The 25,365-nt window shown below is 41.0% G+C and overlaps 1 protein-coding gene across 1 annotated transcript; it reads left to right on the top strand.

Moving 5' to 3' along the window:
* Positions 1 to 23,924: 23,924 nt before the first annotated feature.
* Positions 23,925 to 24,797, top strand: LOC121463089 (arylamine N-acetyltransferase 3-like). The gene has a single exon (XM_041675154.1). It carries the CDS (start codon positions 23,925 to 23,927, stop codon positions 24,795 to 24,797), a length of 873 nt encoding a protein of 290 aa, XP_041531088.1.
* Positions 24,798 to 25,365: the final 568 nt, after the last annotated feature.

Here is a 25,365-nt window from a genome sequence, read left to right as displayed (position 1 = left end):
AGCATGTCCCAGTTTATATTCGATGTATCAAGACTACATACCTAAATGAAAAGTCATGTATCTGACCACCCATAGATGTGTGTGCCCATAAGATTGAGATGCAATCCTGAGATTACATATACACATCACATGGGATTACACACTACCGTGCAGGTATTGGGGAGACATCAAACTTCTGCAGCAAAAGCGAACAACAGCTGTCAGAGTTGATGGAGCTGTAGACCTTGTCTGGACAGGATTAATCCTCCATCAGATAACCATGCCTCTGATGGATTGACATCTGAACATTAGTTGCCACCTGCTGAAACTCTCATGATCCTGACAGAATAATATACATGTATAGTATGTCAATAAATATGTCATAGAGACAGAGAGATTACTATTACCCAAGCAAGACGAAAATGTCCTAAATGCTGAAATTATGTACGTTAACCTGCTTTTATAGAGAACATTAAAAATAGAAGTCTATGGTTAAAGTGGCAGCTCAGAGGGACAATCCAAACAGCTGGCCCTGAATAAACACTGGCCAGTCAGCAGTGGACAGGCATCAATGTGCAGAAAGAGCAGTACTCTTTCTGAGGGCGCCTACATCCCTTTGGAAGCAACCTCAGTGTGTTTGCCTTGACTTTCTTTCAGGCAGCTCTTCAAAAGCACAACGAAGGTAGCTTAATTTAGTCACTCCCAAACGAGACACAGGCCAAGTGTTCACACACTAGTGAGATAGTGAGTTAAGCTCTCTGGGGGAAAATCTAACTCTGTATATATATATAATATAATTGAAAAGTTTGTCCAGACTGTAGGTAAAGTAGCTTTGCCTTTAAGACCTTGTGTAAGTCACTGGCCCAATACTTCCCAGAGGACGCTGATGAATGACCCTCCATTTCCCAGGAAAAGAGAACAAGGGAGCTATAGAAGCCCCCCGAGAGTTCTTGGGGCTCACAGACTTGAAGTCAGGGATTTTGATTCCTCCAGAAGGTTTTTTATTGTACAGTATTGTTTCAGCTATCCTGAGTTGTTTGTTTGTTTTTTCATATGAAATTTAGTATTGTTTTTTCTAGGTCTGTAAAGAATTGCGTTGGAATTTTGATGGGGATTGCATTGAATCTGTAGATTACTTTTGGAAAGATGACCATTTTTACATTAATCATACTGACCCAAGCAAGGGAGATCTTTCCATCTTCTGATATATTTCTCAATTTCTTTCTTCACAGACTTGAAGTTTTTGTCGTTCAGGTATTTCACTTGCTTGGTTAGAGTTGCCCCAAGATAATTTATATTATTAGTTGCTATTTTTTAGAGGGTGTTGTTTCCATGATTTCTTTCTCAGACCATTTGTCATTTGTATATAGGAGGGATACTGTTTTTGTTGTTGTTGTTGTTTTGTTACAATTCTATCCAGCACTTTGTTGAAGGTGTTTATCTTCTGTAGAAATTCCCTGGTTGTTTCAGGTCACTTACACATACCATCATGTCATCTGAGACTAGAGATACTTTGACATCTTTATCAATTTGTATCCCCTAGATCTCCTTTAGTTGGCTTATTGCTCTAGATAGGACTACAAGGACTATATTGAGTAGATAATGAAGAGAGTGGGCACCCTTGCCTGCTTCCCGATTTTAGTGGAGATGCTTTGTATTTCTTTCTATTTAATTTGATGTTGGCTATAGGCTTGCTTAAATTACCTTTATTATGCTTAGGTATGTCTCTTGTATCCCTGAACTCTCCAAGGCTTTTATCATGAAGAGGTACTGGATTTTGTCATTGATGAATTTTTTTTTTTTGTATGTTGAACCATCCCTGCATCTCTGGAATAAAGCCTACTTGACCATGGTGTATTATTATGTTCTTGGATTCAGCTTGAAAGTAATTTATTGAGTACTTTTGTGTTAATGTTTATGAGGGAAATTGATCTGTAATTCTTTTTTTGTTGAATCTTTGTGTGATTTGGGTATCAGATTGACTGTGACCTCATAAAATGAATTCTCAATGTTTCTTCTTTTTGTGTTTTGTAAAATAATTTGAAGAATATTGGTTTTATCTCTTCTCTGAAAGTCTGGTAGAATTCTATGCTAAAACTGTCTGGCCCTGGACTTTTTTGGTTGGGAGAGTTTTAATGACTATTTCTATTTCACTAGGGTTTACAGGTCTATTTGAATTGTCTATCTGATCTTGATTGAACTTTAGTAAGTAGTATCTAGCAAGAGAATTGTCTTTTTATTTTAGGTTTTTCACTTTTATGAAGTACAAGATTTTGAAGTCTGACCTAATGATCTTTGTATTTCCTTGGTGTCTGTTGTTATGGTTCCCTTTCATTTCTGATCTTGTTAATTTGGATATTCTCTCTCTGCTTTTTAGCTAACTTGGCTAAGGTTGCCTATCTAACTTAGTTTTTCAAGGAACCAACTCTTTGTTTCATTGATTCTTTGTATTGTTCTCTTTACTGCTATTTTATTCATTTCACCTGTACCTTGATCACTCCTTAGCATCTACTCCTCTTAGATGTGTCTGGTTTTTTTGTTTGTTTGTTTTAGAGCTTTTAGGTACAATATTAAGTTGCTAGAAGGAGATCTCTACAATTTATTTTTTAAGGCCCTTAGTGCTATAGAATTCCCTCTTAACACTGCTTTAATTGTGCCCCTTAAGTTTGGGTATATTATGCATTCATTTTCATTGAATTCTAATTTTAATTTCTTTCCTTATTTATGCCTTGACCCAGTAGTCATTCATTAGAGACCTGTTCAGTTTCAATGAGTTTGTGGGCTTCTTGTTGTTTCTGTTGTTGTTGAAATTTAACTTTAATCTGTGGTGGTCTAATAGGTACAGGGGGTTATTTCATTTTTCTATTGTCTGTTGAGACTTATTGTGTGAGTGAGTATGTGGTCATTTTGGAAGTAACTTTCATGACCTCACCTGAGAGGAAGGTGTATTCTTTTGTGTCTGGGTGGAATGTCCTGGAGATGTCTGTTAAATCAATTTGGTTCATAACATCTGTTAGCTCCATTCTTTTTCTGTTTCATTTTTGTCTGAATGACTTATCCATGGCATGAGTGGGGTATTGAAGTCTCCCACTATTAATGTGTATGGTTTGATGTGTGATTTAAGCTTTAGGAATGTTTCTTTTATAAATGTGTGTGCCCTTGTGTTTGGAGCATTGATGTTAAGAATTGAGCTGTTATCTTGGTAGATTTTTCCTTTGATGAGTATAAAATGTTCTTCCCCATGTCTTTTGATCAATTTTGTTTAGAAGTCTATTTTGTAACGTATTAGAATAACTAAAAAAGCTTGCTTCTTGAGTCCCTTTGCTTGGAAAAATCTTTTTGAAAATCTTTACTCTGAAATAATGTCTATCTTATGAGACATTCTATGCTGAGGTGTGTTTCTTGTAGGCAGGAGAAGGATGAATATTATATTCGCATCCATTCAGTTCGCATTTTTATTGCAGAGGAGTCCATTGGTATTGAGAGATATTAATTACCAACGATTGTTAATTTCAGTGTGTGTGTGTAATAGGCATTGTTTGTATGAGATTATTTATTTCCTGGGTTCTCTAGGTTGCAGTTAATCTCCTTGAGTTAGAGTTTTCCTTCTAGTACCTTCTGTCGGGCTTTATTGGATTTTTCAATAAAAATTGTTTAAATTTGACTTTGTCATGAAATATTTTGTTTTCTCAATCTATAGTGATTGAAAGTTCTTCTGGTATAATAGTCTGGGCTGACATCTGTGGTTCTTTAGAGTCCACACCCTTCTGACTTTTAAAGTCTCCATGGGGAAGTTGGGTGGGTGTAATTCTAATATGTCTACCTTCATATGTTACTCAGCCCCTTTCCTTTGCTGTTTTGAATATTATGTATTTGTTCTGTATGTTTAGTGGTTTGATTATTATGAGGTGGGGGAACTTTCTTTTCTGGTCAAATATACTTGTTCTGTAAATTGGTAGTTCTATAAGTTTTCTAAGTTTAGAAAATTTTTCTTCTATGATTTAGTTAAAAAAATACGTTCTCGCCGGGCGGTGGTGGCGCACACCTTTAATCCCTGCACTTGGGAGACAGAGGCAGGGGGATCTCTGTGAGTTCGAGACCAGCCTGGTCTACAAGAGCTAGTTCCAGGACAGGCTCCAAAGCTACAGAGAAACCCTGTCTCGAAAAACATATATATATGTATATATATATATATATATATATATATATATATATATATACGTTCTCCTTCTTCTATTCCTTTTACTCTTAGGTTTAGTCTTTTCATAAAGTCTCAGATTTCATGTATGTTTTTTTTTTTTTTTCGAGACAGGGTTTCTCCGTAGCTTTTGGTTCCTGTCCTGGAACTAGCTCTTGTCGACCAGGCTGGCCTCGAACTCACAGAGATCTGCCTGCCTCTGCCTCCCGAGTGCTGGCATTAAAGGCGTGCGCCACCACCGCCCGGCTTCATGTATGTTTTGTGTCAGAAATTTTTTAAGTTTAATATTTCCTTTGACCAGTATGCCAATTTCTTCTATCATTTCTTCTACACTTGAGATTCTCTCTTCCATCTCTTGTATTCTGTTGGTGATGTTTTCATCTGTTAATTCCTGTTTGCTTAACTAGATTTTCTATCTCAAGGATTCCCTCAGTTTGTGTTCTCTTTATTAATTCTGTTTCCACTTTTAGGTCTTAAACATTTTTATTCATTTGCTTCACCTGTTTGTTTGTTTTTTCTTGTCTTTTTTTAAGGGATTTATTTATTTCCTCTTATTGTTTGTATTTTACTGGATTTCCTTAAGGGATTTTATTCATTTCTTTTAATTGTATCTTTGTGTTTTCCTTGATTTTTTAAAAGGAATTTATTTATTTCCTTTTTAAGGACCTCTATCATCTTCATAAAATTGGTCAGAAGGTTGTTTGCTTGTGCTTCAGCTGTATTGAAATATTCATGGCTTACTGTAGTAGGACAGTTGAGCTCTGGTACAATATTGCCCTGGCTGTTGTTTATTTTGTTCACATACTGACAGAAGGTTTGATTTAATGGATTCTATATTCTAAATGGGGTTCATACATAGTACCACATTTCTACATGTGCTTTGGTTAATTAGAGGTTAGTGATAGTTAAATATAAAGGGAAAACAGGTAAGTATAGAAGGTTAATAGCTTTTCTTAAGGTGAGAGCTGAGGGTCAGCTGAGGTTAGCACTTTCCCAAGTCAGCTATGGGAGAATTAGGGCACTCAATCTCAAATGAGCTTGGACATCTCTTTATCTTTGAAAGTCCCAAATGTTATCTATATAAAAGACTCCTTTCCTGACTGCAGAACTTTCCATGGGAAGTTTCCATGGCCAAATGGAAGAGAGTAATAGGGAGTCTAGCTCCTAATTTATCTCAAGGAACAAAGCAGAGTTTGATTAGGCTGTGGGAGCCAAAGTTTCTGACTACATAAGTAAATTCTCTCACAGAAGGTCTCCTAGGGTGGGGGAAGTCGTCCAGAAAGTAGAAGAACAAGGCAGGCTTTGAAAAGTCCACAGTCCTTGTGGAACAAATGGATCCAGTTATGAAGCATGTCCCAGTTTATATTCGATGTATCAAGACTACATACCTAAATGAAAAGTCATGTGTCTGACCACCCATAGATGTGTGTGCCCATGAGATTGAGATGCAATCCTGAGATTACATATACACATCACATGGGATTACACACTACCGTGCAGGTATTGGGGAGACATCAAACTTCTGCAGCAAAAGCGAACAACAGCTGTCAGAGTTGATGGAGCTGTAGACCTTGTCTGGACAGGATTAATCCTCCATCAGATAACCATGCCTCTGAAGGATTGACATCTGAACATTAGTTGCCACCTGCTGAAACTCTCATGATCCTGACAGAATAATATACATGTATAGTATGTCAATAAATATGTCATAGAGACAGAGAGATTACTATTACCCAAGCAAGATGAAAATGTCCTAAATGCTGAAATTATGTACGTTAACCTGCTTTTATAGAGAACATTAAAATAGAAGTCTATGGTTAAAGTGGCAGCTCAGAGGGACAATCCAAACAGCTGGCCCTGAATAAACACTGGCCAGTCAGCAGTGGACAGGCATCAATGTGCAGAAAAAACAGTACTCTTTCTGAGGGCGCCTACATCCCTTTGGAAGCAACCTCAGTGTGTTTGCCTTGACTTTCTTTCAGGCAGCTCTTCAAAAGCACAACGAAGGTAGCTTAAGTTAGTCACTCCCAAACGAGACACAGGCCAAGTGTTCACACACTAGTGAGATAGTGAGTTAAGCTCTCTGGGGGAAAATCTAACTCTGTATATATATATATTATAATTGAAAAGTTTGTCCAGACTGTAGGTAAAGTAGCTTTGCCTTTAAGACCTTGTGTAAGTCACTGGCCCAATACTTCCCAGAGGACGCTGATGAATGACCCTCCATTTCCCAGGAAAAGAGAACAAGGGAGCTATAGAAGCCCCCCAAGAGTTCTTGGGGTACACAGGCTTTAGATAAAAGCTCACAAGTGAAACATAGACTCATGAAATCATGAGGAAAAATCCATAGATCTATGTGACTTACAGATAGCACCCCTACATCCCTACATGCTGTTCCCTGCCTCTAGTCTTCTTCAATCCTTTGTCCATTCCTAATTAACTGCTGTCTACATTAAGCTTTTCATGGTTTGAATGACTCAAACTTTAGCTCCGGAAGGTCCAGCCCTTACCATATTAATCACGTTTTCTCCTGTTTATCTCAGGCTTCATATTTCTGGGTTTATTTTCTAAGCTCTACTTCTACAGAAGACCAATACTTGCTCAGTTTCCATAGCACGCACATCTTCTTTTTAACCTTTGTCGTGTGTGGAAAGAGTCGAGGCTCACAGCAGTCTGTGGCTCCTTCTTTCTTGGTTCTTCCTTTTTATTTATTTTCTTCCTTGCGAAGGAAGAGGAAAACATCATCAGGAAAGGTCAGATTTGCCACATTTTTCAAGCACGCTTGTATTTATGGTTGTCGTTGTGTGCATGTCGCCTTCTGGATTCAGTGAAACACTAGCAGAATATAACTCTAGGGTGTCACTTTCTTTCAGTACTTTAGAGACATGCTTCCCTCAGTTCACCTTCGGAGCTCTCTGAGGAATATTTTGTTGCCAGATGGATATTTTCTTAGTACAAAGTAACTTTTTTTTCCTTCTGCCAGATGCTTAAATAACTGTTTTAATTTTGGGTTTCTATAATTTGACTAGAATACATTCCAATGTCAACACATAGACTCAAACTTGCCCAGAATCTTGTCTCTCTCATTTAGCAGCTTTGGCTTCTGCCTTTGCTCCCTGCTCTCACACTCCTCCTCTCCTGCGTGTGAACGCTGCTCTTCAGAGGTTCTGTGAGGATGGCCTCCGGTGCCTTCTGGGCTGGCATGCCTGTGGCAAGTTTTGCAGCGGCAGGCCTGCCTTGTTAATCTTCCTGTGAACACCAAGCTTGCCCTTTTTTATTTGTTGTTAAGATTTTATTTAAATTGCAACATTCTCCCTCTGTTTCTTCCCTCCAAACCCTCCCACAACCCTTCACCCTCAACTCTCTTTCAAATGCATAGCCTCTCAATTGTTGCTACATGCATATATGTATTTGTATATACATACACATATATTCAAATATAACGTGCTGAATCCATATAATGTTACTTGGATTTACATTTTCAGGGTTGACAATTTGACAGTGGACAGCTGTGTGGTGTGCTATTCCTTCGAGAAGGCCACGTCTTCTCCAAGCTTTGCTCGGTTGCCTGCAGTTCTCTGTGTAAGGCTGAGGCCTCCTGGACTTTCCTCCTGCAGATTGGCAGGCTTATTGGTGTCCTCCTTGTTCAGCTCACATTTAACCGGCCAAGCTGCTGAGCCTTTGCTGCTGTAGCTACTAGTGTAGCTTTACTGGTGTAGGAGACACAGTCTCACAGCAAAGTCCCTGATCCTCTGGCTCCCACAATCTTTCCACACCCTCTCCTGCAATGTTCCCTGAGTCTTAGGTGTGGGTGTAAGCTTGTCTTCCATATGAACTGATATGATAATGTGCACTGTCAGGAGAGATCTTTATCACTGATTTTGTACTTGCTGTGTTTATGACCTTACCTCATTTTAAATTCCTATAAATCTCACAATTTCATCAAGCTCATTTTAAGTCCTTTATAAATTGAGCCCATTTTACATTTGCTGCCACAAAGTGTCTGTAAAGACCTAGTGATGCATCTTGCTTTTCTTCTTGCATTGGTTGTCTCATTTGACATGTTATTTTTGTATGTTATAGCTCACCTTTGAATCCCAATCTTGCAATGGTCTTTCCTTCTTCAGTCATATTCATATATGTGTAGTTCTGTTTTTCTATAACTGTTCTCTCTCTTGAATCTACTGTGACTGGTAAGACAGCAAGCTAGTCTCTTTCTGGGCTCCCCATTCTCTTCAGAGATGCTAAGGGAAGGTGAATATAGCAGACTTCTTGATCATGATGGTCTGAACACAGTAGTGGCTCTTCATCTCTGGTGACATGCTCCACATTCAGTTTTCTGCCTCAGCATCTCCAAATAAAACCGTAAACTTTAAAAAGGGAGCAGGTGGGCTTTAAAAATGGCTCAGTGGTTAAGGACACTTGCTGCTCTGGCAGAGGACCATATTTCAAGTCCAAGCACCCATGTTGGACAGCTCACAACCACCTATAACAGAACTCCAGTTCCTCACAACCACCTATAACAGAACTCCAGTTCCAGGGAATATTATGCCCTTTTCTAGCCTCCCCCCGCCCCTCTCTCTCTCTCTCTCTCTCTCTCCCTCCCTCCCTCCCTCCTCTCTCTCTCCCTCCCTCCCTCCCTCCCTCCCTCTTCTCTCTCTCCCTCCCTCCCTCCCTCCCTCCTCTCTCTCTCTCCCCTCCCTCCCTCCCTCCTCCTCCTCCTCTTCCTCCTCCTCCTCCTCCTCCTCCTCCTCCTCCTCCTCCTCCTCCTTCTCTCTCTCTCTCTGTAATTTTTTTTATTCAAAAGACTGGGTATTTATGGTTAATTTTCAATGTTGACTTCATTGGCTTTAGAGTTACCCAGAAAACATCTCTGGGTGTGTCTGTCAGGGTATTTCTGAAAAGGTTCAAGTAGAAGAAAAGGAATCAGTTTGAATGAGAGCAGTGCTATCCCAAGGGCTGGGGTCCTGGACCACATAAGAAGGAGAAAGTGACCAGCACCAGAACTTCTCTGTCTCTATCTCCTGACAGCAGATACATTGTGGCCAGCTGCCTCAGGCTCCTGTTGGATGTCTTCCCCGCCATGAGGAGTTGGATCCCTTCAAATTATAAGGGGAAATCAACTCTTAAGTTTATTCTTATTGGGTATTTGGCCACTATAGCAAGGAAAGTAACTAACAAAAGGTTCAACTACTACATAGTGATTGTTGATGTGTTTGGATTCTATCTTAATCCTAATAGAAGCAGTAGAATGTAGTTCATTATTTTTTTATAGAAACATGGGATTAATCATCTGGCTGATTTTTTTGTACCTACTCCTGGTGGCTCCTGGACCTCTAGGCATAGAGTTTTTGATATTCTATCCTCTCCCATCATTATCGTTTCTATATATTCCCCTATGAAGCCCATTACAGCTGTTTACATCTGGGTACAGCTGTGTCATCTGTCTCCCAATGCTGAGGTATCCTTCATAACTTATAATCCAAAAATACCTGTAAAGATAAATAAATGAAAGTCATGTTATCTCCTAAAATTATCTTTCTTATCATTCCTAGCGTATTTATAGAAGATTCTAGGACTTTAGAAGCAAAACCGAAAACCAGCCTCTGTTCAGTTAAGACAGTTACACAAGGAGAGTCTCTGGGAGCCCTAAGTGGGCTTCATAGCTGTGCCCGTTTAGGGCTTCTCTCCGTTGACCGTGAGCTGAAAAGAAGCTGCCAATCACTCAAGAAGATGTTGGCAATCAACGTAGAACTGACAGTGTTTTCACTCGGCCCTGGCAATATTCCAAGAGCTTTTAACATTTTACTTTGAGTCCAGTCTTTATGAACGCAGAACTGAAATATTGAAATACTTACTTCTGAAATACCAAGTAGAATTTGGTTACAATGTGTTGCTAGACACAAAGCCCCTAGCTGGCTTCATTATAATGAGCATGGAGTAGTGAATTCCAATGGTGATCATGCCAATCTCTGATTAACCTTTGGGTCTACTCTTCTTTTTGCTTAACAGACAACATGGGATGAGCACACTAATCATTTGTAAACAGTCAGCCCCGAAAACCTACACTTGAGTAACACTGACTAAATCAGGTATGTTTGGGAATATATATGTATATACAAATATATATATATACACATATACATATATATGTGTGTAATAACAGTTGATACAAAAAGAAAGGCCATGAGTTTGAAGGGGACCAGAGGGTGTATATGGAAGCAGTCAGTGCGGAGAAGTGAATATAATCTAATACAACAAAATAAAGAAGAAATAATAAATTTTGAATACTTGGGGGAAAAAAGAAAACACATTTCTGTAGCCACGTAATTTTGTGGGTCTATTATGTAGAAAGCCCCGAAGTCACACAGGCTTATGTCGCTCCGTTCGAGCTTCCGTGCCTTAGTGGGGGCTGGCAGTGCTTCTGCTGAGGTGGTTGATTCGTATCCGCGTTGCGCTTGTCATTTCTTTATCACTGTCATTATTCAGACACACACCTGTTCTCTAGAGAACACACATCCTCATCATTTTCAACATGGACCGGCTGAGGACTGTCTAAATGTTCATGCTTTGGTTTCATTTCATCGAACCATTCCTTTCTCAGTTAACCTCGTCCTCCCAAGTTGTGCTGAAAAAGGAAAGCACTGGTCTCCCTTTCAACACGTAGCTTGGGAGCTTATCACCTACAGTCTCTCCTCTCCGCGAATTACGAGAACAGATTTCAGCAAAGTCCCTTCCCACTTTTTGTAAGGTTGCTTGCCCGCCATTGCCCCCAGCCATTAGCAGAGGCAGTGTGCTGTCCGTATTTCTGCCAAGAGTCTTCATGGCAGTGGGCCCCTTTTCTACTACGCACCCAAACTCCTGTAAACCCTACCCATCATCCACTTCTAAAAACACATCTGCCTTACTAGATTTTGGCCTGACTGTATAAACCTGAGTTTAGGGAAGAAAGAAATCAACCATAGCACAGCATAGTGCCGAATTATAGGGATTCCAGGTACGTGACCTTGTGCAACACACAAACCCTTTTTTTATAGTCTCAATATTTTGGTAGTTTTCTTATATATATTAACTACTAGCCCTCACACAAGAAAGAAACCATAGAAACATAGGAAGGTTTGGAAGTCCTGTCCCACAGAATAGTAAATTAAAAATAAAACCCTATGCAGTAACTACTACTGTCCCCTACGACATGCTCCAGACTAGGAATAGCAGCGCTGTGAATGCAGGCACCTTGTTAAAGTCACACGAGGAGCAGGATTGGGATGGGGTAACCCTGACCTAAATTCGACATCCACCACCTCTTCTCTTCCTTTCTGCCATTCATGAAGAATTCCTCTCATGCTGTGTGGACAGGCCACCCAAATGAGCCAGGAAATCCCCACCAGTCCACCCACAGGAAGCTGAGATTACACACAGGAAATGCAGAATATCCACACACAGAAGACAGCATAATCTACAAATATGCCACAGGACACACCCACCCAAGCTAAGATGCATCTCTGTAGAATCAGTAATGGCCCAACACAGAATACTTTCTTGACAAAATGTATGGTGATCATTTTGTCCTCCCCAGCAAACTGGGGTCTTCCTTCACTTCACCTTGCCAGTAAGATGCTTTTGTCATCTTCCTTGGAGATGCCAGTGTCCACTGTTTAGCCCACTCCATGATATTAGCCAATGCCATGCCCCTGGTCCTTCCTTCAGAGTCTGTAGCAGCTCACAATTCTTGGCATCTTTCAGGCAAATGCTCTCAAATGAAGTCAGTTTACTCTGCGAAAGGATATTAGCAATGTATTCAGAGATTCTCATCTATTACAATTCATAGGGAAGAGGGAGGGCAGCTGACATCCAGAGTGTCGGGATTAGGGATGATGCAGAACATCCCATAATAGTTTGGGAGCACAGTTTGTCCTTCCACCATGAATTACTCAGAATGAAATGTTGATATCACGAAGGTTTGAGACTACTTGACAGGAAGGATATTTAAAACAGCACACAGTAGGATGCCAGCAACCCAATGGTGAAGAATAAGGTTGGGGAACATCCTTCAATATACATATTTTCTCTTCTCTCCAGTGCTTTGCAGAAGACCATGATCATGTACAAAACCATGCTTGACTGAACAATGAGCTATGGCTTCTATCTGGATAAATATCTTGATTCATTTTTCATCCCAGTAAGTAATTTTTTGGAGAAGATCCATCTAAATTTTTATAGACTCCAAATTTTCAACTTTAAGTTTTCTATCTATTTGCATTGGAAATATATTTATGTCTAAAAATGCCACTGAACTCTAAAATTACTAAGGTTAATATCATCTTGTGGGAACGTTATGTAACTATTCATTGTTATTTGATGCAAAATTAGGCATGTAGGCCTAGTAATGTTATTATTTTTAATATTATTGTGAGCCAACAAGAATAAGTAATCTAGTTCATTTCACTGTCAGCAGTGACCCCGACAATGGTTGACTTTATTTTCATACTGGTCAGTTAAACCCTCACCAAAACTCCAAATGCCCCTGGATGGAAACCCCTTTTCTTACTCACTCACCTGCAGTCCCTGCACACCCTCAACAGCGGCTTCAAGGCAGATGTATTTCAAAATGAATGCCTCAAGTTCTGTCTTGTCTCTTATTATTTTGTGTGCCACTCTTTAGATCAGAGACCCGTACCTTGCATATCTAGCCAGAACTTGTCCAAATTCCAGTGCTTCATCAACCTGCCCCAAGACAACTCCTCTTCATGAACCTACTGGGTGGCAGGATCTCCTCATGGTCTCCTGCAGTCAGCAATGTTCTAGATGTTCTTAAACTCCATCTTAGTGCTTGACCCCCCTGGCACACCAACCCTAGTAGATTCTGTGTGATAAGTCCCACAGGCCGAGGCGTTAGACTCCAAAGGTCGTCTGGAACTGGTTGCAGAACTCTCTAGCTCCAGAAAAATATTGAGCTGAAGTTCTCATGACAGATTGTCTGCTTTATCTTCTTCTATTCCTTTTCTATATTTACGAGATGTTTCTGATAGCCTGGGTCAAGATTTTAAGCAAGAAAATTGGATAAGAAGCCACCCCTTGAAATGGGGTCACTGGCCATGACCTCTTCTCTGAGAGATTCAACGCTTTGCTTCATAATCATTTACATATTACAAAATAACACTTTGATAGAATGTCCTCCCAACAACATATGAATTTGTATGGCTGTGCGTGCGTCGATGAGGTTGGCTCTGACACTGGGGTGTAGAAAGCATTGTTTAAGTAGAGTTTTAAATTGAACTTTGAGGATTTTTAATAAGACAGAAGCTGGATGTTAGATAAGTAAAGGATTACTCATGGAAATTTATTAACCTGATCAGGACCTAGGGGGTCATAACCAATGCACTTGAAGATTCTTTGAACTCACTCCTGAAAGTTTGCCATTAACTATAAGTGATTTTTTTGTATTTTGTTCTGTTTAGTGATCATAATGTTATCTGTTCCATTCGGAATTGATTCTTTGAACTCCCTGTTACGAAATGTAATACCTGATTGATTTTGTGGGGGATTTTTGTGTGTCAGATGATTATGATAAGTATTCTTTGTGACTGCTTCACTGGACACATCTTTTAGAATTGTAATACCTGTTTTTCTTGTATTAAAACCCCCACTTGAGAGCTGAAAAATACACTCAGCTTCAAACTGCCTCTGTGTTGTTTCTGTTTGTCACCGCCGATTTCTTACCCGCCCAGTCTTCAAGGAACGGCGTCCCAGGAAACCCCCATACTGGGCTGAGGTGGTCAGTGGCAACCTCCTTACCGGCTCCAAATCCACATTTTCACAACTCAGATGCACACTTTCTGCCTTGGCTTTCCTCCTTCAGAATCACATTGCCTTTGGAAATAGTTCCCCCAGGGTCAAGGCATGAAAGCTGGTAAAAGTGTTGCCCAAGGGGGCCAGGCTCCACCCAAAAATACCAGGAGAACTAGATAACATTGTCTACATAATGTTGGGTTTACAAATATGAATGATGCAAGATTGCAAGATTGGAGGTGATAGTCATTTTAATGGGATTCCTGGGTGTGAATATGTATGTGTGTCTCTCTCTATATGAATTATTATTCCCTTTCTTTGCTTTTTTTCTTGTTTGTTTTTTGCCCTATTCTTATTTGTTCGTTTTTGTTTTATCTTGTTGCAGTTTATTATTATTCTTTAGAAGCTTGTTTTATAAGGAGAGAGAGAAAGAATGTGGAACTGAATGGGAGGAGGGAAGAAGGACTGGGCAGAGTAGGGGGAGGGGAACCATAATAAGAATATATTATGTAAAAAAATCTATTTTCAATAAAAGAAAATAGATACTCAATAGGTCAGCAAGGCAAGGCACTATATAGCAGAATTAGATTCTCCAAAGGAAAGTCAAGAGTCTCTTGCATGAAGCTCTGAGGTGAAGCAAAAGATCCCAGGGTGCTGGAGATGCCAGGGCTGGAGAATGTCTGCCAAGAAGAACTGCAAGCATGGGATACAGCAAAGCCCCCAAAGCTATGTGTGCTACAGACAGCAGAGCCGGAGGAGCGGAGATGCTCAAACCCTTGGGAGACCAGTCGATTCTATCATGAGTTCCAGAGGCCAGGCACGGAGCTCTGGGATTTGGTTTCCTTGTTGTGTTTTGGTCTCGCTTTAATCTGATCATTCTTTACTATGCCCGAATTCCTCTCTTTTGGAGCAATAGTGTTGGAGAATGTATAATTGTATGCTGCAAGTATATAGAGCTTTTAAAAATATCTTTGTCATAATGACAAGAATGTTTTGAGCCTCTGTTTTGGATTTTGAAAGATGTTGAGACTGTTATCATTTATGGGGACGTTTAGAGATCAATTAAATGTATTTTGAGATGGAAATAAGGCCTAGGAGGCAGAGGTGGAATGTTACAACTTAAAGTGATGTGTTGGCTATTAATTTGACAAGGGGTGGAGTTGTTCATCTTGATTGTCAAGTTTTGTGGGAGTTAGGATCAACATGGTAACACTTCTCTGAGCACATCGGTAAGGGATTTTCTAGATTACATTTGTAAGTTGGAAAGATCCACCTTAAATGTGGGTGGCACCATTCCGTGGACCTTGAACTACATAAGGAGGGCGAAGAGAGCCCAGGCATTCATCGCTCCCCGTTTTCTGGCTGTGGATGCAACTAGTGACCTCTGCTTGAATTGTAAGTCAAAACAAGCCCTTCCTTAAGGGGCTTTGTTCGGTGTTTTTATCACAGCAACGAAGCAAGTGACTGTTAATACTACAACAACTATGGGAAGTGTAAAGGGTGGTCATGGAAAGATAATATGCTAAAAATTATTGTGTGTAATTCTCGAAAACCAATAAGATACTGCAAAAAATAATAATAATATAAAGCTTAAGCCAACCCTGCTAAACTCCACAGAAGACCAGCTACATAGCCTCTTTTTATGCTAATCTTCACATGCTAGAAGCATGTAAGTCATCATGTTTGCTCTATTGTCATTTTGTCTTTATTGCCATTCTAATTCATGAGCAAAAATTATGAAAATGAAGCGTCTGTATAGGCTTTCTCTTTACCTCCCAGTTTTACTGTGAATGTCCCTGCATACTTTGTCACAATGGAAAAATATTGAAATTCTCTGTGTACATCTCAGCAACCATTTGGCAGCAACCAGGCGCTGATGGTGCAAATCTGCATGTCTGCTTCCTCAGAAGTAATTGGGCCTATTTAGCCACATGAGCTTCCCAAGTCTGCTTCTTTCATGGATGAACAAATGTCAACAAGGGTTCTGGAAGTAAATGAGTATCTGATGGAAGGAAACTCTCTATTTTGCTTTATATTCCTCAAGCTTCAAATCCTGGGCCTACTCTCCTCTATTGTTGCATTTTTGATAAAATTTTGATATCAAATGCTATGATCGAGGAGGATGGTCTATATTTCCGAGTCTGAATGAATCTTTGCTGTGAAAAACTCAAATGTTCTGTCTGTTCTGAATATAGAAGTATTATTAGGTAATACTTCCTTTCCAGCCAGTGGTCATCAGAAAAGGCAGGGAAGAAAGGTAAGGATTAAATGAGAAAGAAGAAAATAGGTCACATTTCAAAATGGGTGTTTGATGTAGTAGTGTCGCAGCTGGGAGACGCTGGTGAGAGGGGACGGCTTAGCAAGAGGGCGAACTGCCACCTGGACCAGTGGAAAGGATAGACTGAGGTTATAAAGGCAGAATTAACAAAAGGTTCCTGATGGGCAGCTTGGACTGCATGGGAGGCAGTACTAGGTGTACCTCCAGCGAACCCCCAGGTCAGGCAGAACACAAAGCCTCCAGCTCCGGTCATCTTTGACTGATATGCCAGCACAGGGACCTTAATTTAGCTTCTTCACACCACGCACATGCCATTGGGAGCCTTCAGGGACAATCTCAGACATGCATTAGGAAAGCAAAGGAGATGCCAAAGGGCTGGCACCAGGGATCAAGTGGCCTGAGGATACATTTTAAAATAGATCATCAGTGTTAATAAAATTCTAGCCGTACAAAACCGTATGAGATATACCATGCTTCTACTGATACAAGAGAAACTGGGATTTTCTTTTGTAGGTTTTTGGTTTCATTAATAACAGAATTTAAAAATTTGCTCAGAAACAAACTCAAAGACCATATTATTAGAGTTTGAGAGAAAACTACCAACACAAATTAGGGGAAAATCTTAACAGTTGCTGCAAGGGAAAAGGAAGATGGAGGGGATAACCATGCTTTTTAAGTTAGACTTGGAGGTTGGCAAGTGACTCCAGAAAGGAAGGTAGAGGCTTCAGAGAAACCGAGGGGAGGTCCACAGTACTCAGGACAGCATGCTGGCTTCTGAGTGTCTGGAGAAAGTGTGGTGTGGCTTCTGAGTGTCTGGGGAGCAAGCTGGATCTTGAGTGTCTCAGGAGTGGGGTTCTGAGCGTCTGGAGAGTATGCTGGCTTCTTAGTGTCTGGAGAAAGTGTGCTGAATAGCATGCTGGGGTCCTTACTGGAACATGAGTAAGAGGCAGAAAGGAGGAGGACAACCTCTTCTTCAGTTAGTGGCATGAGTCTATTATCTCTTCAAGGGGTCTCTGCACAGGACATTTCCAGAGGTTTCCTGATAAACTCCCTGTTCCTAAAACTGCCTGACCAGTCTCTACCCACTGCTCTCGTTTTTATCTTCGGTCCCCACAGTCATCCTTCAAGCCTGACAGTCCACAAGACTAGGGAGCCTAAGTTCTTTCCTGACATAAGTACAGCCATCTCCTAAATGATTTGGGGACCTCAGTTCTTCAAAATGAGAGGTTATGGGGTTAGAGGCCATTCAGCTGTCAGGCGGGTGCTTATTTAGGCGGAGAGATAAGAGGCACCAGGAACCCAGCCCGCCCTTCTGGATTTCCTGGCCTCTGGAAAGACAAGGGTCAAAACTGTTCACTTTCAAGATCCCTGCCTATTCTCCACAGAAGAGGGCTTTGGAGGAGGCTCTCCAGGAACTGCCAACAATGTGCTAGTGTGGTCTCATTTGTTATTTATCCAGATGCTTTGCCCCAGAACACAGAGCACAGAGTTCTCCAAGAGCAATGCTCCTATCAAGAGAGATCCGAGGTCCAGGGTCTCTGCTCAGGGCTCTACTTCTGCCTCCGGGCAGAGTGCCGACAGTATCCCCGCATCTCTCGCGAATTGCTGTTTTTCTTCTCGAAGACCCCCATCCACTTCCTCACCTGCAAAACTATTGCTTCTACCCTGTCTCCCAAAGAGAACGTTTAAACTATCATCTCTTCAACCACTCTCTGCCAGAGATTTATTTTCCTTTGGCCCTCGCCCATCTCCAGCTATGAACACTATCTCCCTTGAGATTTGGTTTTTGGGCTTCCTGAAAGTAGCCCACTCCTACTCCTTGGCCTCGGGAGGCTGTCATTAGAGGCATTTCTGAGTTGCAGGTCTCCTGAACACTGGGAACTGTGGGGGAATTGTCTTTTAGTGTGGCCAGCCCAGCCAGACTTTTCTGTCTGGGTTCTGGAGTATGGTGTTAATGCACAGTGATTCAGTGCCCTTCAGTGTGGATGAGAACAAAGCAATCAGAAAAGAAGAGGTAGAAATCAGGAAGTGCACACTCAAATAGAGTAAAGCAAGTCACTGGCTCTTTGCAATTCTCTTCAGTCACAGTAGAAATCCCTGAAGTATGCATAGAAGACTCCAGCTGAATCTCTGATAATTGGACTTGTATTGTTGTAGCCTTCAAGAATGTCAATGTAACCAGCCTGGCTGGCAGAAATGGGAATATACTAATGAGGCACATATGTCCATTCCTTGGCTATCAGACTGTTAACGTAATGGGCCTCAAGGATTGAGAGTTCCACCAGGAGACTCCGTCCTCCTGGGGAAAGAAAGACTGCTTGCTCTAGGGGAAGGGGGGGAGTCTGAAGTCGGTGGATCATCTTTACTACTTGTAAAGAGAAGATTTGTAACTTGTCGAAGATGTTGCAGGAAAGACTGGCCTTCCAGGGAAGGAAGTCTGGGCTGAGAGGTGGAGGGTGCCCCATCTTGGCCATGCAACATAATTATGCATAGATCTCATCTTCTAGTGAAACTTTATGTCAGTGCTGTGCAAACAGACTGGAGGGGTAGTTGAATCTCTTCATTCTTCCCATCTCCCTTTTCTGCTTTTCATTGTCAATTCATCTCATTTAATGTTCTTCTTGAGGTCCAATGGCCGAAACTGGTGTGTTGAGTCACAGTTGCCTTCATGGATAACCAAATAGTGTAAGCAGTCAACCTGAACCAAACTACTTCTAAGTCTTGTTGGATTAGAGTTCAGAATATCATGTGTAGGGGACAAACAGAGGGAAGGAGTCCTTAGGTAACACAAAATCCATGACAGTGCATGCTGCACAGAGACGTAGGTAACAGGCCACCATTGTCCCTCCTGCATGCTCTCCTACGCAATCGGATAGTCACCTGACTACTGTGTTGTGGTTGTTAGAGATCTTCCATAATTTAGTCCTCAAAGCAATCCTTTTGTTTTCAAGAAAAGTTGTGTTTGTCTTTTAAATACATTTTTATTAATTTTTATTGAGCTCTACATTTTTTCTCTGCTCCCCTCTTTGCTCCTTCCCTCCGCTTCAACCCTCTCCCAAGGTCCCCATGCTCCCAATTTACTCAGGAGATCTTGTCTTTTTCTACTTCCCATGTAGATTAGATCCATGTAAGTCTCTCGTAGGGTCTTCATTGTTGTCTAGATTCTCTAGGATTGTGAATTATAGGCTGGTGTTTTTTGCTTTATGTTTAAGAACCACTTATGAGTTAGTACACATGATAATTGTCTTTCTGGGTTGGGTTACCTCACTCAATATTATGTTTTCTAGATTCATCCATTTGCCTGCAAATTTCAAGATGTCTTTATGTATTTATTTGTTTTTTAGCTGTGTATTACTCCATTGTCTAAATGTACCAAATTTTTCTTATCCATTCTTCATTTGAGGGGCATTTAGGTTGTTTCCAGTTTCTGGCTATGACAAACAATGCTTCTATGAACATAGTTGAGCACATGTCCTTGTGGTACGATTGAGCATCCTTTGGATATATACCCAAAAGTGTCATTGCTGGGTCTTGAGGAAGGTTGTTTTCTAATTTTCTGAAAAATCACCACCCTGACATTCAAAGGGGCTGTACCAGCTTGCACTCCCACCAGCAATGCAGGAATGTTCCCTTTCCCCCACAACCTCTCCAACATAAGCTGTCGTCAGTGTTTTTTGATCTTGGCCATTTTTACAAGTGTAAGATCAAAACAACTCTGAAAAGTTATGTTTTAATTAGCCCATCAGTTGCCCTCAGAAAAAGAAGAGGCATTTGAAGATTCCTGAATTCAAGCTGTATCAGGCTAACTAGAGCAGGAAGCTTTCTGAACTATGGCAGTGGGCTCCTTGCGTGTGCTTAAGCTGACTCCGTTGAGTCTCCCAGGCTAGCAGTAAAGGTAAAGGGGAAAGTCTACATGCGCAATAGGGTCCACAAGCTAGCCTGGGGTGTCAACACCACTTCCGTTCAGCTCTTTTTTTGGAAATCACTTTCTGAGTACTTTCAGCATTTTACCTCGAGTCCCAGCTTAGCTGACACAGAGTTTAAACACATTCAGTCCCAGAATATCTAATATTGGTTATGTTTTCCCACAATCTTAGGGTACCAGTTCTCCTCAGATACACACAAAATACAACTTTACTCATAGATTACGATTTTAAAGGCCACAGCTAACCAAATCTCAACAGAGATTTAAAAATCAATTAGTATGGGGCTGGAGAGATGGCTCAGAGGATAAGAGCATTGCCTGCTCTTCCAAAGGTCCTGAGTTCAATTCCCAGCAACCACATGGTGGCTCACAACCATCTGTAATGAGGTCTGGTGCCCTCATCTGGCCTGCGGGCATACACACAGACAGAATATTGTATACATAATAAATAAATAAATATTTAAAAAAAAATCAATCAGTAAATATGACATCATACCAACATAATGGTGAGAGGAAAATGGACGGAGTGATTAAAAAAAAGTATTACGGGGCATAAACATTATAAACACTCGCTTCAAAAGAAATATAAAGTGATTCTGAATGGGAAACGCAACCATCTAGGTCATCATCGTATGGCAATGCCTGCAGAAACCCTGTGTACCAGCTTGCCCCTCTCCATTCTACATGCAGTTCATGGGTATCAGCGGCTTTGCAGCATTCAGAGTAAAACCTGGTTTATTCTCACTGGGTCTGAACGTGGAAGATGAAACACTTATGCTGATGTTGAGGAGGAGAACAGTTAACACATTGGGCAAGGGGAAAACACAGCAGGCTCCTTAAGGGTTTAAGAGAAATTGTACTGACATCCACAGCAGAGAAGCAGAAAACTGGCAATAAATAGAAAGTGGAGTGAGCTTTAAAATTGAGAATGGATAAGCAAGAGGAAATAGAGATGCTTAACAGCCACTTTCTCAGTGGATCCCGTAGAGACATAGGCTGTGCCACCGCACAGAACCCGAACATTTAGGTCAGTGCATAATCGTTCTACTCAAAGTCTGAATAGAACGGCTCTTAGATAGCAATTCATAAAGTCTTCTTTTCAAAAGTAAGAAAACCTTTATTCTATTTTTTGTTGTTGTTGTTGTTGTTGTATTGTTTGGGTAAGGTGAGATGTTGTTAAAGATAGTGTTGGACTCCATCCAGGTCTTTCCATCATTAGAGGGTTTCATTCCAGGATAACACCGATAGATTTGAATTAATGTTCTATGGTATTATCCATGTCCCTCAATAAGGTCTCACTCCCCTACCTGGGCCATGTGTCAGGGGCAGTCATGCCGGCTCTGGGTAGTCACTGGTCCCAGATTCAAATTGCTTGCAAATAGGGCTGTCCTACGTCGTGTGAACCAGTGAGTGCTGCCTGTTCCACACAGAGTCTCATGAAGGTGACTTGGATGATGATCAGTATTGTCATGTTACAGCTCTCCTTCCGTCCCTCTAGAGTTTGCATTCATTTACAGCAATTCAACAATGTCAACTTTGCTGTGAGGACACTGTCTTCTGTGTGTTCTCATCACAATCCACTCTTCCCAATCTGCCGCAACTGTCCATGTTTCCTAGATATCCCTTGAGCACTCCAGGAAGCTCACAGCATGGAGCTTTTCCCCATTTGCTTCCCACCTGCCTCCACAGGCTCAGTGTCCATCACTGTTAGTTTTAAGGAGTGTTTCTCTGGTTACTCCATTTTATAAGCTCTCCCTATCTCCCTGTCTGCTTGCTTGCTAGATTCTTTGATTTTTTTTTCAGGTCTCTTGGTTAGGGTTTATATTGCTCTGAAGAGACACCATGACCGCAGCAACTCTTATAAAGGAAACCAATTATTTGGGTGGCCTACAGTTCAGAGGTTCAATCCATTACCAGCATTGTGGGCATTGGAGGTGTTGACCAAGGTTTCTGTCCCACCTGTTCCCACAGCATTTCAGTTGCAAAGAAAAACACAGAGGTCTACATTAATTATAAACTGGTTGGTATATTAGCTCAGGCTTCTTATGACTCTTATAACTTATATTAGCCCATAATTTTTGTTTGTGTTAGCCTTGTGGCTTGGTACCTTTCATCAGCAAGGCATTCTCATCTTGCTTCCATTGTATCTGGGTGATGACTGCAGACTGACTCTCCTCTTCCCAGCATTCTCCTGTTCTGTCTCTACTTCCTGCCTGCTCACCCTGCCTATACTGCTTGCTTGGCTACGCGCCAATCAGCATTTTATTAAAATAATACAAGTGACAGGATCAAAGACCATTGTCCCGCAGTACAGAGGCATGCAGGCAGACATGGTGCTGGAGAGGTAGCTGAGAGTCCTACATCTTGCACAGCCAACAGGAAGTGGTCTATCTCATGGGGTGTGGCTTGAGCATATATGAGACCTCAAAGCCCACCTCCACAGTGACATACTCCAACAAGACCACTCCTATTCCAACAGGGACACACCTCCTTTTAGTTCCACTCCCTTGAGGGCTCCATTTTCTTTCAAATCAGCACTGCAGCTTACTTAAAACAATCTTCTAGATAAATGCTGTATTTGTTTACTTAGTTCCCCTGTCTCTGTCATTCTGATACCACAGAGTTGTGATAGTTTGAGTGAGATGTTCCCCATAGTCTCAGGCATTTGAATACTTGGTCCTCAGTTGTTGGCACTCTTTGGGGAAGCTTGACAGGTATATCCTTGCTGGAGGAAGTATATCATAGGTGGATGCTTTAAGAGTAATTTCATGTCATTTCTAGTGTCTTCTCTCTTTTTTGTGCTTATACTTGAAAATGTAAGCCATCAGCTTCTGCTCCAGCCTCCATGGTTGCCTGCCAAGCCGCTTGTAGTTTCTCATTCTGAAGGAGATGTAAGTCCAAATAAACTCTGCAAAGTGTCCTGGCTATGTTGTTTATCACAGCAATATCCTGCAACATATTAGAAGCCAGTACAGCCCTGTGCCAGTGGCAAATGCTTGGCGGATATTCGGTAAATTGTTTCTTGAGTGTAACAATCCGTGTGAATGCATATCTAATTTTTTTAATAGGGTACATTGCACAAGGTAAGATGCAGCTAGAGGGAAAAAAGAATGGTCAATATCCTTGCTTCGTGTGTGTTGCTGTGCTAAAGAAATTATAATGAAAAGTAAATTAGGGAAGGTAAGGGCTTATGAATTATAGCTTATACATTACAGTTCATTACTGTGACAAGTCAGGACAAGACCAGAAAGAACTATAGACAGTTCCCCCACAGACATGCCCTCAGGCCACTGTGACCTAGGCAGTTCCACACTGCAGTTTTCCTCTCCCATGACTCTAGGCTGTAGGAATCAAAAGTCCGGTGTTCTTTTGTTAACTACTTCTGTTTCTTTCAGGCACTCTTTAGAGACCTGTTTAGTGGGCACCAATTGGGAACCCCCAATTTATTTATGACATAACAGCACCTCTAAACCTTCACCTTACCATTCACTGTATCATCTAACCTAGACTTCTAACTTCTGATATTCAAAAGAGAAAGACATGGCCTAACTGTCCCTCCAGGTTCACTGATGTTGTTAAGTGAAATATGTATGTAAACGTGGCTTCAAGAAATTGCTACAGATATGTCAGCTAATTTTGTATATGTGTGTTTATGCTTTCCTTTAAATAACTTTAATAGATAACTAACCTATAAAAGGAACTCCAAGTTCAGACAGTTATATCTGATTGATTTGTTTTTCTTGCCTTAGGGGACCATGGACATTAAAGAATACTTTGAAAGAATTGGTTATCAGAACTCCAGGAACAAACTGGACTTGCAAACATTAACTGAAATCCTTCAACACCAGATACGAGCTGTTCCCTTTGAGAACTTGAACATCCATTGCGGGGAACCCATGGAGCTGAGCTTAGAGGCCGTCTTCGATCATGTCGTGAGGAAGAAGCGGGGTGGCTGGTGCCTCCAGTTGAACAATCTTTTCTACTGGGCTCTGACCACAGTAGGATTTGAGGCCATAATGTTGGGAGGACAAGTTTATAACTTCCCCGCCTGCAGATATAGCAAAACCTTGATTCATCCCCTGCTTATGGTGACCCTCAGTGGCAAAAAGTATATCGTGGATGCTGCATTCCCATTTTCCTGCCAGCCGTGGGAGCCTCTGGAATTAATTTCTGGGAAGGATCAGCCTCAGGTGCCTGCCATCTTTCACTTGACAGAAGAGAATGGAACTTGGTACCTGGACCAAACTAAAAGGCAACATTATGTTCCAAACCAAGAATTCATCGATTCTAACATTCTTGAGAAGAATAACCATCGAAAAATATTCTCTTTTACTCTTGAACCTCGAACGATTGAAGATTTCAAGTCTGTGAGTGAATATGCCCAAACATCTCCAACTTCTGTAATGGTCAAGACATCACTTTGCTCCCTGCAGACTCAAGAAGGGGTTCATGGCTTGCTGGGCACCACTCTTGTCTACAAAAAGTTTAATTATAAGGACAATGTTGATCTGGTAGAATTTAAGACTCTGAAGGAAGAAGAAATAGAAGAAGTACTAAAGCATATATTTGGTATTAATTTGGAGACAAAGCTTGTGCCCAAACGCGGCGATCCTTTTTTTACTATTTAGGGGGAAAGGTCTACAATGTTTCTATATGTACTTATTCTTTCATGATAAAACAATCAAATTATGCAAATTAGGTGACGGAATAATAAGTATTGAATCATCATCACAAAGTTCATCAAGGACTGACTTGTGACAGTATCTGTCTGACAGACTGTTATCAACATCTGTCCCCTGCATTATGTTGAGAAAATCCTAGACATCAAATTGCTTTTCCTATAAAATTACCCACTTCTGTAGCTAGATGACTTTTAGACAAACATACCATTTAACATTTAATTGCAATAAAAATACTTTAGTGATGATATCATTGTCTTGATTTATGCTGGGAAACCCTCCATGCTGACTCACCTCTGAAAGTCTCATGAAGCTTGCAGTGCTGATTAAGTCAAGTGCACAGTGCACACCCTACATCCACCTCGCAGAAATTTGGATTCATTTTCACAAAATGCCTTTAAATGCCTTGAGTGAGAAACAGGGGAGAATGAGATACAGTGTTAGTTACAAGGAATTCTGGGAGCAAGAATGACACCAGGAAAAGTACTGAGGGATGAGAAGCCAGGAGCATGGCACT

Source organism: Microtus oregoni, unplaced genomic scaffold (assembly GCF_018167655.1).
Source record: "Microtus oregoni isolate MIOR12 unplaced genomic scaffold, Mior012 000025F_ref0000491, whole genome shotgun sequence".
Lineage (NCBI taxonomy): Eukaryota > Metazoa > Chordata > Mammalia > Rodentia > Cricetidae > Microtus > Microtus oregoni.
This window is presented reverse-complemented; position numbering and strand designations above follow the sequence as displayed.